The 16,121-nt window shown below is 42.4% G+C and overlaps 1 protein-coding gene across 3 annotated transcripts in view; it reads left to right on the top strand.

Moving 5' to 3' along the window:
- The window catches only part of ASAP1 (ArfGAP with SH3 domain, ankyrin repeat and PH domain 1), a 161,796-nt gene that overhangs the window by 21,637 nt on the left and 124,038 nt on the right, over nt 1-16,121 (top strand). For 2 of the 3 annotated variants that reach the window (XM_075023963.1, XM_075023964.1), the window contains exon 3: nt 9,117-9,246. In XM_075023963.1, the coding sequence (XP_074880064.1) occupies nt 9,117-9,246 (130 nt within the window). Of the gene's footprint in view, nt 1-8,429; nt 8,540-9,116; nt 9,247-16,121 lie in introns of those variants that run through there. The other variant, XM_075023965.1, reaches the window with a different exon arrangement.

Raw genomic sequence — 16,121 nt, 5'->3', positions numbered from 1 at the left:
TGATGGACTTCTAGACTAAAATTCTGAACTTCTTTATTTCATTTAGCACCATGTGAACACTGACTCAACAGAGACTAGGTCCACACAGCAAGACCAGTTTCCAAAAGTTTCCGGATGGTTTTCTGCTGTCCTGGGTTTTAACAGAACCCAACAACTACAACATTCAAACATCAATAAAACATTCAGACCCTGATTTTAAATTTGAGTAATTTTTTGCTTGATGGCAAGCCGTTGAGTATTAAAGCAGATATGCCTCAAATTATTTCAGGTCTTATGTATTGTTAAACATATTGATCTCCTTAATAAACAAACAGACAAACCAACCCCCAAAATAAACACACACCCGCTCCCCCATCAAAACCCAAAAGACATCACTCCTGAATTGAAAATTTTCTATGCTAAGTTCAAGTCTAGAGTCTGGCCAAGTGATGCATCCTTGAGAACAGAGACTTATATACGGGAAATGCAGATGTGCTAGTAAGTTCAGTGGTTGTAAGGGCCTTTTTTATAACATCCAACACCTGCAGATTTATTTCCAGCATTTCTCTAACGAGACGCTATTTAGGAAATTAAGAAATGAAGTATGCCCAGTCAACACTATAAGCCAGCTTTTGAACTTCAACTCAGTAGGCCCATACACATGCATGTCTGCAGACTGTGTCTTAGAAAAGCTTGTGTAAAACCACAAATGATTTCTGTGTATCTGTTTAGCATGATGGGGTCTCAGTCCCTCTTCTTCCACTAAATACTGCTTTAATGCTAATAAATTCATAATACAGAGGGGAAAAAACCCTCACAAAACCAGATGCCTCTGCTTTATATATTCATATCATCAACACCTAGTAGAAAGAAACCCTTTCATTTGCCTGCCAATCCTTTTTGTCTATCCAATAAAATGCTGATGAAATTGTTTGGCCTGAGAGCCCTTCTCAACTTTCAGCTATTTTTTGAAACTCTTGCAATAAAACCTGTAATAAAAATACTTAGTTCTGATATAGCACTACTCAGCTGGAAAAGCCCAGTGTGCCTTCACCTAGAAAAATAAATGTAATTGTCTGCATTGCACAGATAGAGAAATGATGTACACACAGATCAAATGCCATGTCATAGCCGTGACAGCAGCTCAAGGACATGATCCCAGGTCTACAGAGCCTTTATTTCATTCTCAGTCTGCTTCCCAGGTTCATTTTTGGCCTGAATCTCCAGTTTCACTGCAGGCAAGACGCATGCTGCCATCAGCATGCATTTAGCAGCTTAGGTAGAACCAGAGATGTGCCTGGATAATGACACAGCCATATCGTTTCCAGAGGGAAAGAGAAAATATTGAAATGTTTGCAGTGCGGGTTGAGGCTTTATTTCATTCTCTTTTTATTTTGGAGAGCCTGCTATGCCAGCTGCCCTGCAACATGTTCATTTCTGCAGTATCACACTCTGATTTTAGTCATTGCTATTTCTCATATTAAAACAAAAAAATGTATTCAGCTACGATTCCTGCTTTGGAAAGACTCTTATTTCTCTTGTTTCAATCACAGAGTACCCCTTCATGATATATTGGCTTTGTCTCGTGCTTTGCAATCCCGCTAGCATGGCCTGCTCTCATGCTAATGTGTCTGCTGTGCCCTTCCCAACAATCCTCCAAGGAATCGCTCAGGGTCAGGAACGCAAGGATAACCACGCACAGGTTTCCTCCGTGTGGGTCCTCACCCTCACCGACACGGCGATGGTGGGTGCTGCCAGGGGAGCAGCTCCCGTGGGGTCGGCAGTCCTGGCGTGGCTGTGTCCGTGAGCAATGGGCAGGCAAGGGTTAAATTTGCCAGAGGCTGCACCTACAGCATTCGTAAGAGTTTGGTATCTTTGGACTCTCCAAAACACAGTCCTTACAGGAGAATATACTGATGGGTTTTTGTATTCTGTAGATGTTTTAAGGGCTCTATTTGAATCTGATCTTTCCCAACACACACAGTATTACGATTCCTATGAACTGAAGTAAGGTTTCTGAAATGAGCATCCCTAACAAAAAACCTGTGTGCAATAAAAATACCAAATTCAGCACACCTGCAACAAAAAAAAGAGCACGCCTTCCCTGTCCTTAACCTGCTGCCTCTTGCTGCTAGTGAGCATTTTGCCGTTTTTCTCTTTGGAGGATGCAGAGGTTGCAGGGGAACAGCCCGTTGCTTGTTGTTGTTACTGTGAGCCTGGAATGCCATTACGTGTTTGTCTGCATGACTCTTGATCTTGCATGACAAAACCAAAAAACAAAGGCAAAACTGAATCAGCAGATTAGTCAGCTTAATCTTGTGTAACTCAATGCTGCACTTCATTTTCAGTGCTGTTATTTTCAGCTGTCCTTTCAAATGGCTATTTGAGCTCACCTATCGTTTAGTCATGCTCCTTGCACAGGACATTCAAGTGAATAAGATGCAAAATTCAGTGGTACCATTCAGTGGTATGTTTCTGATGTTTTGATTTAATCTTTTTCGTTTGGTACGTATAGCGTTAAAAATGCAAGATCTTAATGTTACCAAAATGTCATTTATAATGAGAACACAATGGGTTCTCTTTTTGCTATCATATTAATATTGAAAAAATGCAAAAAGAACCTTTTGTTTAAGCCACTATTGCTAGTGCTAAAAGGTCTTTAAACTAATACTGTGGTTTCTGAGAGTTGCTTATGCTTTTTTATCTAATTTTAAATACCAAATGAAGACAAATGCTCAGAGATGCCAGTATTAAAATTGAAATCAGCTGATCCTTGTATTCAAAACAGTCACAGCAGCAACAGAAATTGTTGATGCAGTTCATGTAGTCCATAAGGCATATTGGTAGATACTGTCGCTTAAAAATACTGAATTGCAGTCAGCATGTTTGCTGGATCTGGATTTTGGTTTTCTGCATGTACAGTGATATGATTTAAGTAAGAACGTTTTTCTTTGACCGGAAAGTTACCTGACTATTCTGTCCTCATAAAACAATCATTTCAAAGATTTGTTTGCAAATGTCAAATCCAACAGCCTTCTTTCACAAGCAGAAACACTTTGCAGTTTACCATATAAGTTCCCTTCAAGCAAATTAGCACCAGTCACAATGTGTGATGTAGGCTTCAGTGTTTAAAATAGACTTTGCCTTTTCCTGTGAGTACATCATGCACTTATGCGATATTAAAAGTGTAAACATGCTGCAGGTTAAAATATGTGGTTGTTACATTTCATACAAGGCTCAGTCAGCCGACGGGACTGTCCTCCGAGAGGACACTGCTCCCGGAGGTGGAACTCCTCCTGACTAAACATTTCCCGCTGAAGTACAAAGCGATGATGTTATGTGTCCTTACATAAATGGGGCGGGTTTTTTTTTCAAAACAAAACTATGGGAGTTCCATTAACAAAAAAAGTTTACCGCGTTTGAGCACATGAGATACTCCAAAAGCAAAAGCCAAACTCACCCTGCTGAGATTGTTGATTTGAAGCTCCTTTTATCCGCTAAGCCCAACATTCAACTCAAATGAGAAGAGCTGATGTTCAGAAATTTTGTGGATATTCTAGTACTGATGGCCATATATTTAAATAAGCATTTCCCATTAATTTTGTCAGAAGTTATCTGAAAATGAAATTATAGAAATGTAACAACAGCAATTTACCACATAGACGTTTTCTCAGGGAATATCAAACCAACTTGATCGGGGATCAAATGCCATGGCTGCCTTGTGCCATACAGTGATCCCACACAGGGAGTTAGGATAGGAAGGAGGATGGGAAGTAATGCTGACTGCTGTGTTTAGCTGAAATGGATGAATGTAACACCAAACCACAAATTTATTCAGAATAGCAGCATAGTAGAGCAGCATAGCCTAAGGATATTTTCCTGATGAGTTTTAGCATGCCACTAGTTCTGTTGCTATTTGCTGCTGAGCTGGTGATACTCTCCATATTTGTGAAGTTGCTAAGGAGCATAAAAAGAACAACTATATAGTTTACTAACAATAGCATGCGTTTTTCAATGATTTGATGTTTTAATTAGACACTATTGCCTGATCTACACCACTTTTGTGAGCAGTATTAGCCAAGATGGGAACCCTGAAAGTAAAGAAATGCATGTAGGTGTAAGCCCTTGTTTGCAAAGTGGCCTCCTCTCCTTCATACTTGGGGAGAAAGAAAACACAAATTTGACACGTGAGATCCTGGCATGACTACGTCTATACTAATCAAGAGGATTCATCTGCACAGTAGCCATGTGCACAGTGATTTCCTTCTTCAGCTAACAACTCACTTCACCGCCACCACTGACAGGTTGCAAATGGCCCTGGAGGCAGCTTGTCTGAGCATGCTTGACAGCATATTTGGTGCACAGCCAGGGACCCGGGTCAAGCTCGTTTCCAAAAACCAAGCGGCAACCACGCCTGAGTTTGTATTCCTGAGCTCGTTCTCTATGCAAGCAGGCAAGCGTGGCCTCGGGGGGGGTCCCGGGGCTGCTTTCTGCGGGCAGCCTAATCGTATCCCGCGGGAGATCCGCCAGCGGCTTCAGCACAGCCGAGGCGTTGATACCCTGAAGAGCTGACTTGGCACGACTAGAGCGAGGCGGCCAAAAATACAGCCCTGCCTTCGGTCAGCAGGGCCACAGCCTCCCGTATCTGTCTCCTTATCTGTAGTGGAAAGATAATCTTGCTGTTCTCTACCTCACCGCGGCGTGGTTTAAACGGTTAATTGCACTGACTACCCGAAGAGCTGTGCAAGTGCAAGGTAGCGCTTCACCTCTGGCACATATCTGTAAGGTTTGAAAGTTCGCAACGATGACAACAGTCATCATCACCTGATGACTACTGCTCAGCTCTTGTGAATGAACTCATGATCTCAATCTAAATATGACTAGAGTACTATAAAATGAAGAACACCATAGCTGCTGTTCAGCATATTGCAAAACACCTGTGTTAGTAGTTCGTGCTGTCGTTGCTATGTTCCTCAGCCTCTCCCTAAGCCTGGTGACTGTCACCAATATTGCAGAACTATTATCAGTTTGCTGCAATTAACTCTCCCGTTGGCAATCACAATAAAAAAGGCCAGGGAATCAAATGGATTTGTGGACTGAATCACTGGGTGGGATGGCAAGACAGCACAGCAAGCTTCCTTGACTGCAATGCATCATCAGAAAGGAGTGTGCTTTCCAGGGCTGCTTGCACGCTCCTCACCCGGGCTAACTTGTCCCAGGATGGACACTGAGATGCATTTCACATGAGAATACCAAGAGGAGTGAGATAAGCATAACTTCTATCGGCAAGCCTTAGATGAGAAAAAGGCTGCGGCACAGCCTCCTCCCCCAGGATCTAGCACAAACTAAGATAGCGTTAGAGCAGACGCCGTGAAATATAACTTTCACACTCTGCTGATTATTCTTTGACATTTGTGAAGTGAAACAGTGATTTCAGTTAGTGACAACTTATAGGGAGGTGCATCTTATAAATTTAGAAGTGAATCTCAGATACTGATCGCAATTCAAAACAGGAAACGTGGTTAAATCTGAAATCCACTAAGAGCTATCTGAAACACTTATATAATTTGTCTAGTTTAAATGTAAGCACATTTTTACAAGCAAGTTGTAGCATTTATTTTTTATTAGCATCATATTAATTAACTAATCTTGCTTCCAGTGAGTTTAAGTGAAGCTAATCCAAGCCTAAAGAGGTCATGCCCATAGGGCTATTTTCTCTACTAGCATTTGTACAGGGGAAGAGGAAATGCTGCTTCAAAGCAGCAAAAGTGAGCACCATACTCTCTTTAACAGAGTTAACAATTTCAGAACTGTCAAAACCCCTCGACTAATAGGCAATTATGATCAGTAGCTATTGGTCTTCCTTTTTCATCTTTAGGCCTTGTGCTGTTCTCTTTGTTTCCCAGTATTCTTCTGCATTCATTCTATTTTTTTTATCTATTTTATATTTTATTTGAAAAAAATTTTTTTCCTGATGAGGAAACACAGAAGCTCAGCTACTGTTACTCTCTGCTATGCCTTCGTTCCTGTCACTCTTCACTGCTCCAGTTTCCTTGGCCTGCCTCCTCCCTTTCTTTATCGAACAGGCTCTTCAATTCTGCGGTTTAAATTTTCTCTACATAGTATTAAAGAAATGATGTCTGTAGCAATATGTCCAGCTTTTGTCCACACTCTTTGGGGCAGGATTTGTTCAGGATAGCAGACAAGGTTATTTCACAATCCAAAGACTAGTGCTCAAGCTCAGTAACTTCAGCCTGAAGAGGAACAATTCAACATTAACAGTGGGAGTACTCAATTAATTAAACGGGTTTACCCATCAATGCAATGGATTTATCCTCACTTGAAACCTGCTAGAGAGGGATCAGGTCTCCTTCCAACGCGAGCACCGTAGCTGACCCGCAGAGCGTAGGTCTGGCTCAGGACAGCGGTGTGACAGCCCACGATCGATCCTCTGCAGGAAATTTCAGGAGATGACCACAGAGGTCCTGTTTGGCCCTCGGGCCGTATCCCAGCCCCTCACCCCTCCGGTTTCCAAGCAGGCTAGGCACTCTGAAACAGCTCTGTCTGGTGCTACTAACAGTTCTTTCCTGCCCAAACCCCCAGACAGTTCTTCACTCTCCTTTCCATGCCGCTTGTGATGCCACCAGCCATTTTTATCTTCTTGTTCTCTCTTCCTCCTCCACGGCTCTTGCGAACACGATCCTCAATTGATTTTCTTCCTACCGCTCCAGTCGCTTCTCCACCGCTTCAATTTTTTTTTTTCGCCCAGATCCATTTTTTTTTCAGTGCAACTCCCACGCGGTTCTTTTCTTGGCTTCCTCCTCCTCCTCCTCTTGCCTACTCTACCTTTCAGAGTCTCATGACGTTTAACACTCATCTGTACGAGCCCGGAGCCTTTGTGCCGGAAAGCCGGATCACGTGAAGCAGCAGCAGCAGCAGCGGCAGCAATCACATGGCCAGATGGAGGGCTTCTGCAAAGGCAATGAAATCAAAGAAACGTGTTCAGGCAGGACCATTTCTCAGGAGTGTTGGTCATATTTTTGCTGGCAGAACTGCATACGAGTAATTTTTTTTATGGGTATACACAAATAAGGTATCTCCTTTTTATGCTTACTCAGGCTTCGCAGCCTTTTGTTGGCATTTTCAACTATTTCTGAGTTGTACAGGCATTTTATTAGAATTACATAAAAGCCCATGTAAAAGCCTGTAATACAGGAGTAGGTGCTCATGTACAGAACATTAAAACCTTTGAAATGGATATATCCATGTAATATTGCTCATTTTCAGTTGTTCAGATTTGAGAATATTTACCACTCCTGAATTTCCCAGCTTCTGGGGAGAGAATCCCAAATACAAAGAGAAGGAAAACACATAGTACGACTAAACAAATCCGACTGAAACAGCAGATGACCATAATTGCTTGAGCCTCCTGAGACCCTGCCTTCTCTAGAAAGGCACATATGGGCCCCAAAATCTAAGCTTTAAAAAAAAAAAAAGAAACCCTCATTAGTGCTGCCTGTCAATTCCCAGAGTTACATGAGGCAGTAGCGGATAAAGGATATTTTAACTTAATCAGGAATACTAGTTGTGTGAGGATGCAGGACTGGTAAACAACACAAGGAAGGGCAGCAGGGATGTGGGGAAGGTTTCGGGCCGGTGCTGCTGCTGCTCTCTCGGTTGCACCGGGACGAACTCTGCGATCCAGCCATTTCGACAGTCAGATATCCCTCTCCCTTTCTCTTTTGAGAAGGCTCAGGAGCAGAATTAGTAGCACGTATCAGCACCAGCAGGTTCAAGGGTGTCCCTGAGACACGGCAGGACTTCTTAAAAATTCCCCGGGTGCAAGGAGGGTAAAAATTTATAGAGGCAGACGGCTCGGAGCGATGACTTTAGCAGCAGCGGCTGTAAGAAATCTTCAGGCTTTACATCGCCGAGAGCTCGCAGCGCAAAGGGCTTGACGCAAAGGGGCTTCGACTGGCTGGGATGGACTTAAAAAAGGAAAAACAAAATAAAACAAAACAAACAAAAAAAAAGACACCCGCTGACTTGCCCTTGGGGTGTACCCGGCACCCCCCGACCTCGTACGCTTCCACCAAGAAGCCTTTTTATAACAAACAAACAACAACAAAAAAAAAGGAAATAAAAAAAAAAGAGGCACAGCCCCCCCCCCCCCCGGCTCCGCGCCTCCCCCGCGCCGCAGCCCCCGCGCGCGCCCCGGCGCGAGGCACCCCCCGCGGGGGCGGGGCGGGGAGGGGAGGGAGGGGGGGGGGGTGTGCGCGCGAGGCCGGGGGAGGGGGCGGTGCCGCCGGGTGAAGGGGGGGGGGGAGAGGCCAGGCGGGCGTCGGCGCCTGCGCAGAGCACTTCCTCGTTGGCCCACGTAACGGGTGCGGGCGGGCGCTGGGCAGCGCGTGTCAGTCACCGGGCGACTGTCAGCGGCGGCGGGAGCCCCCGCCAGCCCCGGCCCAGCCGCCGCCGCCGCCCCCGGCCCTTTCCCCTCCTCTCCTTCCCCCCCCCACTATCCCCCCGCCCCGGCCGGGGGGCGCAGCCGGAGCCCGCACAAGTTAGTGCTCAACTCGGCGGCGGGCGGGAGCGAGCGGCGGCGGAGGCGAGGGGCGTGAGGAGGGTCGGCGGCGGGTGGGGAAAGGGGCTGAGCCCGGCGGGGTGGGGGCTGGCGGGCGCCGCTCCCCCTCCCCTCCCTCCCCTCAGCGCCGGCGGCGGGGCCGGGCTCCTCAGAGGCGGCCCCGTCCCCGCAGCCGTCGGGGGGCCGCGGTCAGCCGAGGGAGCGCTCCCCACCGGCGGGGCCGAGCGGCGTGGGGCGAGGGGTTGCCGGGGGGGGGGGGTCTCTCCCCCCTTCACCTCCTGCCCGGGGGGAGGAGGAGGAGGAGAGGGGGCGGCCGGGGGGAGGCTGGATGCGGAGGGCGAAGCCCCAGCCTCTCTCTGCGGCTCCGCTGCTTTGCTGCTGCGGGTCTCTGCTGGCTGTTAACATCTTCCCTCTGCTTTTTTTTTTTGTTGTTGTTGTTTTGTTTTGTTTTCCCCCCTTTTCTTTTTTTCTCCTCTACCTTCCCCCCAAAAAAACTTGGCTTCCTCTCCCCCGGATCTGTGTCCTCGGCTCCTTCTGGGCTTTACCGGTGGGGTAGGATCATGCCGGACCAGATCACCGTGTCGGAGTTCATCGCCGAGACCACAGAGGATTACAACTCCCCGACCACCTCCAGCTTCACCACCCGGTTGCAGAACTGCAGAAATACGGTCACACTCCTGGAAGAGGTAAATCATCCCCCGCTCCCCCCCTTTTCTTTTTTTTTTTTTTTTTTTGTGGTCTTTGAGAAAGAGCATCAGGGACGGGGCAGTACCACCCGCCCAAATCCACGGGAGCTAGAGGCATTGGTATGCATGTAATCTGGTCTTTTAATTGTGGGACTTTGCTCTTGTGTTGAGCTAGTTACGGAAAGCTTTCCTGCCCTGGCGTCTTAAAGATTAGTGCGTAAAGCAGTTGCCTGAACTGAAATATTACTGTTGTACTTCTTGGTGGTTTTGGTGTTGGTGGTTGTTGCAGTAGAAACAAGTGTGAATGTTGGGATTTTTAGAGGGAAGATGAAGGTTGAGTTTTGTTTGGGAGCGTTAGCAGAGGTTTTCCCCAGCCACTCGTTAGATCAAGTCAGCGCAGAACTCTGACTGCAGAAACCTGCCAAGGGAGACTTCATTTAAGCAATGAGGTAAGGATGGAAGGGGTGAATGTGGAGTGAGGAAAATAATATGGAAAACAAAATAAGTGGTGGAAGGAGAGGAGCAAAATAATGCAGCAGAAGTGATTATACAGTCTCAGCATCTCAACCTTGAAGCCTCAGTGTTGGGGTTTTTTTAATGGTTATTATGAGCGTCATTTAAACGTTCATCCTGCTTCACTATCCAGAGGTAGGAGTGTGAAAACAGGTAAACTTCCAGAGCTGGTTTCTATGGGGTATCAGTCCACTGCTTCCTATTTGAGGTTTCAGTGTGATTTCCTATGGACTAGGTCAGCAGTTATGAGGAAATGTCTTCCAAATGACTTTAAAACAAGACAGTGTATAGCTCTTCTCTTGCCCTGCACTTGGTCGAAGGTACTAGCATAACGAAGCTGAAAGAAGACGTTTTTTTGCTGTTGTTTCATAGATTGCAGTTTGTTGTTTTGGGTTATATGCTTAGTTCATCAAGTACTTGTCAATTCTTCAGGAGCCAGCACGTATCTAGGAGATGGATTTAATAGATTCTTTTTAGTTTTGCTGAATGTGTTGGCATGAGCAAAGCATTTGGTATGCAAGGAAAGAGTATTAATCATGGCGTTCTCCTGATAGTCTTGGGTATGGAAAATATAATTCCATAGGATTAAAATTAGTTAATGTTGGCTTAGTAGAAAAACTATGTTCAAAATTTTAACAGTGCTTTTGTTTACAGTAGCTGACTAGGTAAGAGACTAATTGTAAGATTGCATTTAAAATTATATATTTTATTTTTATTATGTAACCTAGATTAACTTCTGTAACTTCTCTGTTAACTGTGACTGCTTCTTTTCTTGTGTGACTAAGCCATGGTTGCTTATGGATCGGTCAGAAATCAACCTGTTCTGGTTTGTGTTTGACGGTGTTGCTGCCCCTTGGTCTTAACTATGTAGAATAGGTACAGCCATTGGTATGCTTATTAGTACAGTTGACAGCATTCATAGAGTTAAGTAAAAATATGTATTCTGCCATCTCCGGTGACTTCTAGGGTAAGAATACAGTATAATGCTTTCATGGTTTGGGAGATACATCAGTGCAATCTGAGTGTGGGAATGCCTGTCCAAAGAAAACTCAAATGTAGAAGATAAATAGAGTTCTGCACCATTTGTGTGGATTGTGTGTATTTTCAAAGTTTTTAAGTCTGATTTGACAGCAGTAAATCAGAGGAATAGAGAATAGTGGGCGCTTCTAGTACATTTCTTGAGTTTCTTTTGTTTGTATAACTATTTTATGTTCCCTCTTTAAACTGTTTGCACTTTAAATTGATTCTGGACTTGTTTTGTATTATTTTTTTATTATCTGTAAATATAAAAAAGCTTTATTTGATGGGAAACAAGATATAAATATGCTCTGCTATTACATACTGCAAAAAATCTGCAACTCTCCCAAATTTGTTTTTATTAATTTGCATGAGGAGATACAGATGGTCAGAATCTGGCAGGCAAAGTGCTCCAGTCTTTGACTGTGTGTCTTTATTGTAGTTGTAGCTTGCATGCGCAGTTCTGCTGCTGCTACTTTAAAGCTAGGTTGTTTTCTATACATCTGCTTACCTAAGGCTGTGATTCATATGAAGCAGGGGATTGAGACTGAATGGTTGAAGTGACTGTTACGTAGCTCTTATTACCTCTGCTATTGTCCGTGCATCGTGCATGACTGAAGAGCTCTTCAAGCATCTCCTGAACTTCAATTTTGAGCCCACTATATTAAGGCAGAGGGGATGATCCCATCCTTGCAGCTGTTTGATTTTTAACTTAAGTGTTGTATGTGGGTTGGAGCCCTCACTGGGCTTTTGCAGGCAGTGTCAAACTCTCTGCTGTTACGGTGCTGCAGCCTGAAGTAGCTTAAGTCATTATTTTAAAGCTAACTTAATTCAACACAACCTGCACTTACCTCAGTGACTTTAAGTTGGTTTGTGGATAAACTAATAATTTTCTTTATTTTCAATAAGATTGTGAACTAGAACTATTTTCTGAACAGAAATGGTAGGGAAATTAAACAGATTTAACAAAAAGATCTGTTTCATAGCCTCTCAGTGTGGTGTAATTCCTACAATAGCTCAGATTAGTGGTTGGATCAGAACCACCTTTTCATAAAGAACGTGACAAAAAAGAAATAGACTGTTTTGTATGTGTGTTTGTGTCTGTGTTTCTGTCAGTTCTGTGAAGGTATTACAGAATGGTGAATTTGCTGTTCCTTAATCACAATTAACAAGTTTTCTGAAATAATAAGGTGGATGATGGACTCAATTGCTGGGTTTTTCACTTGGTTGTCCTCCAGTAGAAGTGCAGTTAGTTCAGCTGGATGCATTGATACATATTCTCTTCTAGTTGTGGCTCTTTTCCTATTAAAACTAAAATTCTTTTCAGAGGAGACTTTGGATCCGATTAGATGCAATGTGGGAACAAGTTTCAGATGAAAAATCAGAGCAAGCATTTTTACTGATTCTGATGACTTTGCATTTGGTAAGTTTTTAGTGGAAAGCACAACAAAATATAAAGGCATACCTCAAAAAATCAGGGCCCTAGGAGGTATTCTCCAAAGGACTTCTGTGTGTTTGGCTTATTAAAGGGAAAAAAAAAAAAGCAAAACCACCCCCCAAAAAACCAATACCCAAACTTAATTTAAATATGTTGTAATATTATCAAAGGAGAAAATAGTAAGTACGTGCTTCTGTGTAGCAGCGTGACTAGAAAGTTTTCATGCTATGTTGTTTAAACTACTGAAACTTCTGAAAATTTCCAAGTTTTTTTTCCTCTTAAGCAACAAAACTTAGGGGTTTTTGTCATCCAGTCACAACAGACCCCCCAAAATACCCTGTCAGCTTTGTAGCTGTGCTTAGGCATCTTGTACAGTAGTTACCAAAGAACTGCAAGATTATTTTTTTTAATAATAATTTTTTTAAAGCATGAGTGTTGTCTAATGGCCATCAGTAAACACAATTTTTAAGGTTAATTCTACTGCTAATGTAGCGCTTTGAAGGAACAAACCCATCATATTGTAGTCTAGGTTTGGTTTAAGAGAATTTACAATCTGTACTCCTTTCTGTGTTGATTTCTTCAGCATAATGTTACATTCATGCAAAGAAAACATCTTTAACTTCGTATTTCTGCATGAAACTGGGAGAAGATTTTTATAATATTCAAAGAGGTGGATTATTACACATATAGATGGGTGGTTAATTACTTTATATTAAAAAAAAAAAGTTGAAATCCAAAGATGGTATAGACAGATTACTGATACAGTGTCTTAAAATAGAGCCTCTGCTTTGTTCTGACCAGACATGCTTTTATATCCACAGTAGCTCCATGATTTGTGTTACTCAAATAGATTTTGAAGAGTTGATTTTAATCCTTGAGTTGGTATTACTGTGTGAGCTAGTTGGAATTTTTAGGGAATGATGACATCTGTTCTGAGAATAAGTACTGCACATGTGGGATCACCACAAGACCGTCTTGATTACCATTCCACTGTGTCCCAGCTCCAGCTGAAAGGACATCTTTGCACTCAAGGGATAACTCAGTTATCATGACCAGGCAGTTCTGAGTCTTTCTCCTAAAGCAGCAGATGTTTTGCAGGACTTTCTTGAGATACAGAGGTTAAGCTTAAATTTTTAAATTCCCTTTAGTCAGGCTGGTAGATAAGAAGGGACAGTTAGAAGCTGATGATACAGTACAGAATAGCTGCAGTTGTTTCTGATGCCTGTTTTACTGTTATACTTTTGTAATACTTGAGCGTTGTTAATGACTAATGTTATTTCTTTCTTTCTTTTGCTCTTCAATGAGAAGTTGAAAACTCAAAATGTGCTTTCTGACAATTAGAACTTGTCACGCATCCTTTTTTAATAAATATTTAACTGATGAGTGCAATGAAATATGGCTGCAGATATGTTTGTTGTTTTTTTTAAAATTAAAAAAAAAAAACAAACCACCATTCCTGTGATGGCTGTTGCTCATTTTGTTTCTCACTATGCTGATCTGCTGGAGCTTAGAGGTCTGTTGGTCTAGACCGATCCTGTAACAGATGTGTGCGTGCTACATCAGTGAAAGAATGACTGGCTCCTGCTTAGCCTACCATAAATTTTGTTGTTCTCAGTGCAAGTCTGGTGTAATCTAACATAACTTGAAAGGGGAAGATTTCTTAATGTTCTTCGTTGTGTCATGGACACTTATCTAAGATTAGAAATGGGAAAGGGGAGAGTATGGGGTTTTTCTTGTTTGTTTTGCCTCTTTTAAAATTTTCTTTGAAAGTATGTTGTGTATGAATCATTTTCACAGTTTCCTATATGTAACTTTCCCTTTATGCTTTAGTTTCTGTGAATTTTTTTATTGTGCTGGGGGAAGGACTTTTGGGACAAGGTAAAGGGACAGGGTTTTTCCTCCTTATGATTTTGTAGAAACTTATGCAGCACTGAAGCTGCTATACAGTCAGTTCATCTACAGTGATTTCATACGCTTTTCTACCACAAGATCATCTTCCAGCTACAAAGTATTCTGTCAAGGGAGGCAGGTGAAATCATGCAAGAGAACAGGAGCACTTCCATTCTAAATCATCTTTTTGTGTTTGTTGGCAATACGTACAGACTTTGTTCCTTAGCCTGGACTGTGAAAACTGCTAAGATCTATTTTGTGTGTGTGTCTGAAGAGAAAGAAATTTTTCTGTTGTTTCTATCACTTCATTTCCCTTGAAGCATCACCTCTATGTAATTACAACAGGTAAATCGTAACATCCTATTTTTATCCTTGTTTATTTTTTTAATTAAAATAGATTTTTATTTTTTGAGGGGGAATCCAGGCAACTCCAAGCAGCACTAGACTTAAACCCAGCCTTTTTTAACCTTGTAACCAGTCGCTTAGGGCAGTCAGAAACAATCTTGCATCATAAAAAGCTTTGTACTTAGAAGCTGGTTCTTATGTAACAGGCTACAAGCAATCTTCAGTTTTCAAAGAAGTATGCTTTTGGTAGCAGACCATCCTAAAAAAAAAAAAAAAAAACAGGTAAGAAAAGTTTCTTTGTCTAGTAAATAAAACTCAGGATAATTATTACTGTTTTTACACTGAATGGCAAATTGCACCAAAGACGTAGAAATGGGTACATGAGCATTCTAAAATACAGAGGCCACAGTGACAGCTCATGGGTGGCTCCTGATCACGATACTGAAAATGTGGTGAAGGAGACTTGACAGCAATGTCCTGTATTTACAAGACCATGTTTCACAAAAATGCAGTTGAGGCTGCTTTTACATTTACATGCTACAGTACTTATTCATTTAGTATAGAATACGTTTTACGCTTCATTTGGTAGTAGCCAAAACATTTGGTTGTAATAATCAGGCAACCTCCTTTTGCCGAAATGTGACTGTTGCGAGGAAACCCCCAAAAATATTCACTGGTAGCTCAAAGTTTCAGACATCTCAGATTAATTAGCTTTGCCTTTTGAGAACTTGTATTTGTTTTAGGCACATTTTTGAAAGTATTTACTGCTTTTTGGTAGCTCGTATGGTTTTTAGAGAAGTACTACTTCTTGTTATGAACTCCCAACAGGCTTCTTCATATTTGCTCATCAGTTAGGAAACTGTGAAAGTGCTTTTTGGTGCGCTCTGTTCAGTATGCCGTTCAGATAAATCCTGACAGAGTGTGTACCATGTAGTCATGGGAACTTGGGCTCTGATGGAGAAGAGAGAGACGCTTAAAGTGACATGACTTAAAGTTGGTTTTAGTGTTTAGATTGGAGTCCTGTGGAGATATCTTATGTAGTTAAAAAGCAATAAAAGGGAAAAAGCTGTTTGAAGAAAAAAAGGGGGGGGCGGAACAACCCACAAAACCATGTTTGTAATCCAGCATGGTGTCACTGAAAGACTGCAGATGTATGATTCGGAACAGAATTAGGTTGGTTGATTTAATTTCCAGTATTTTTCTCACTCCAATGAAGGAGTTTGTTAATAATTTTTAAAAACAGATGTGAAACAAATTTAGAGAGCAGTACTGTAAGAAAGATCATAACATCTTATTTTGAATGGAACAGTACCTTGCAATAAGATCATTAGGCAGACTCAAGCCAAGAATGCTAATTATTAGTATTGTTTCAGGTGCAGAGGTAGGCAATATAAGCACGTTCTAAAAAAAGTGCCCTAAACCAATAGTATATTTTTATATTTCATGGGAAACTTTTCAGAATCCAGTTAATAGCATGTGGCATGGTACTTCTCTTAGAGACTGTTCTGTCAAGTTTGATTGATACTGGCCAAGAGGCCTAAAGTTTACTGGTGAGCGTGAAGGAAAACACCTGAGATAATAGCATGAGTTTCCTTTCCTGAAGGAGTACAGCTGAAAGTATGTATACTCCCTGCTGAGAAGTGCAGCAAACAGTTATTTTATATTTCTAAAG

This window comes from Buteo buteo, chromosome 3 (assembly GCF_964188355.1).
Source record: "Buteo buteo chromosome 3, bButBut1.hap1.1, whole genome shotgun sequence".
Lineage (NCBI taxonomy): Eukaryota > Metazoa > Chordata > Aves > Accipitriformes > Accipitridae > Buteo > Buteo buteo.
Note: the sequence above shows the minus strand (reverse complement) of the source record. Positions and strands in the feature narration are given on the sequence as shown.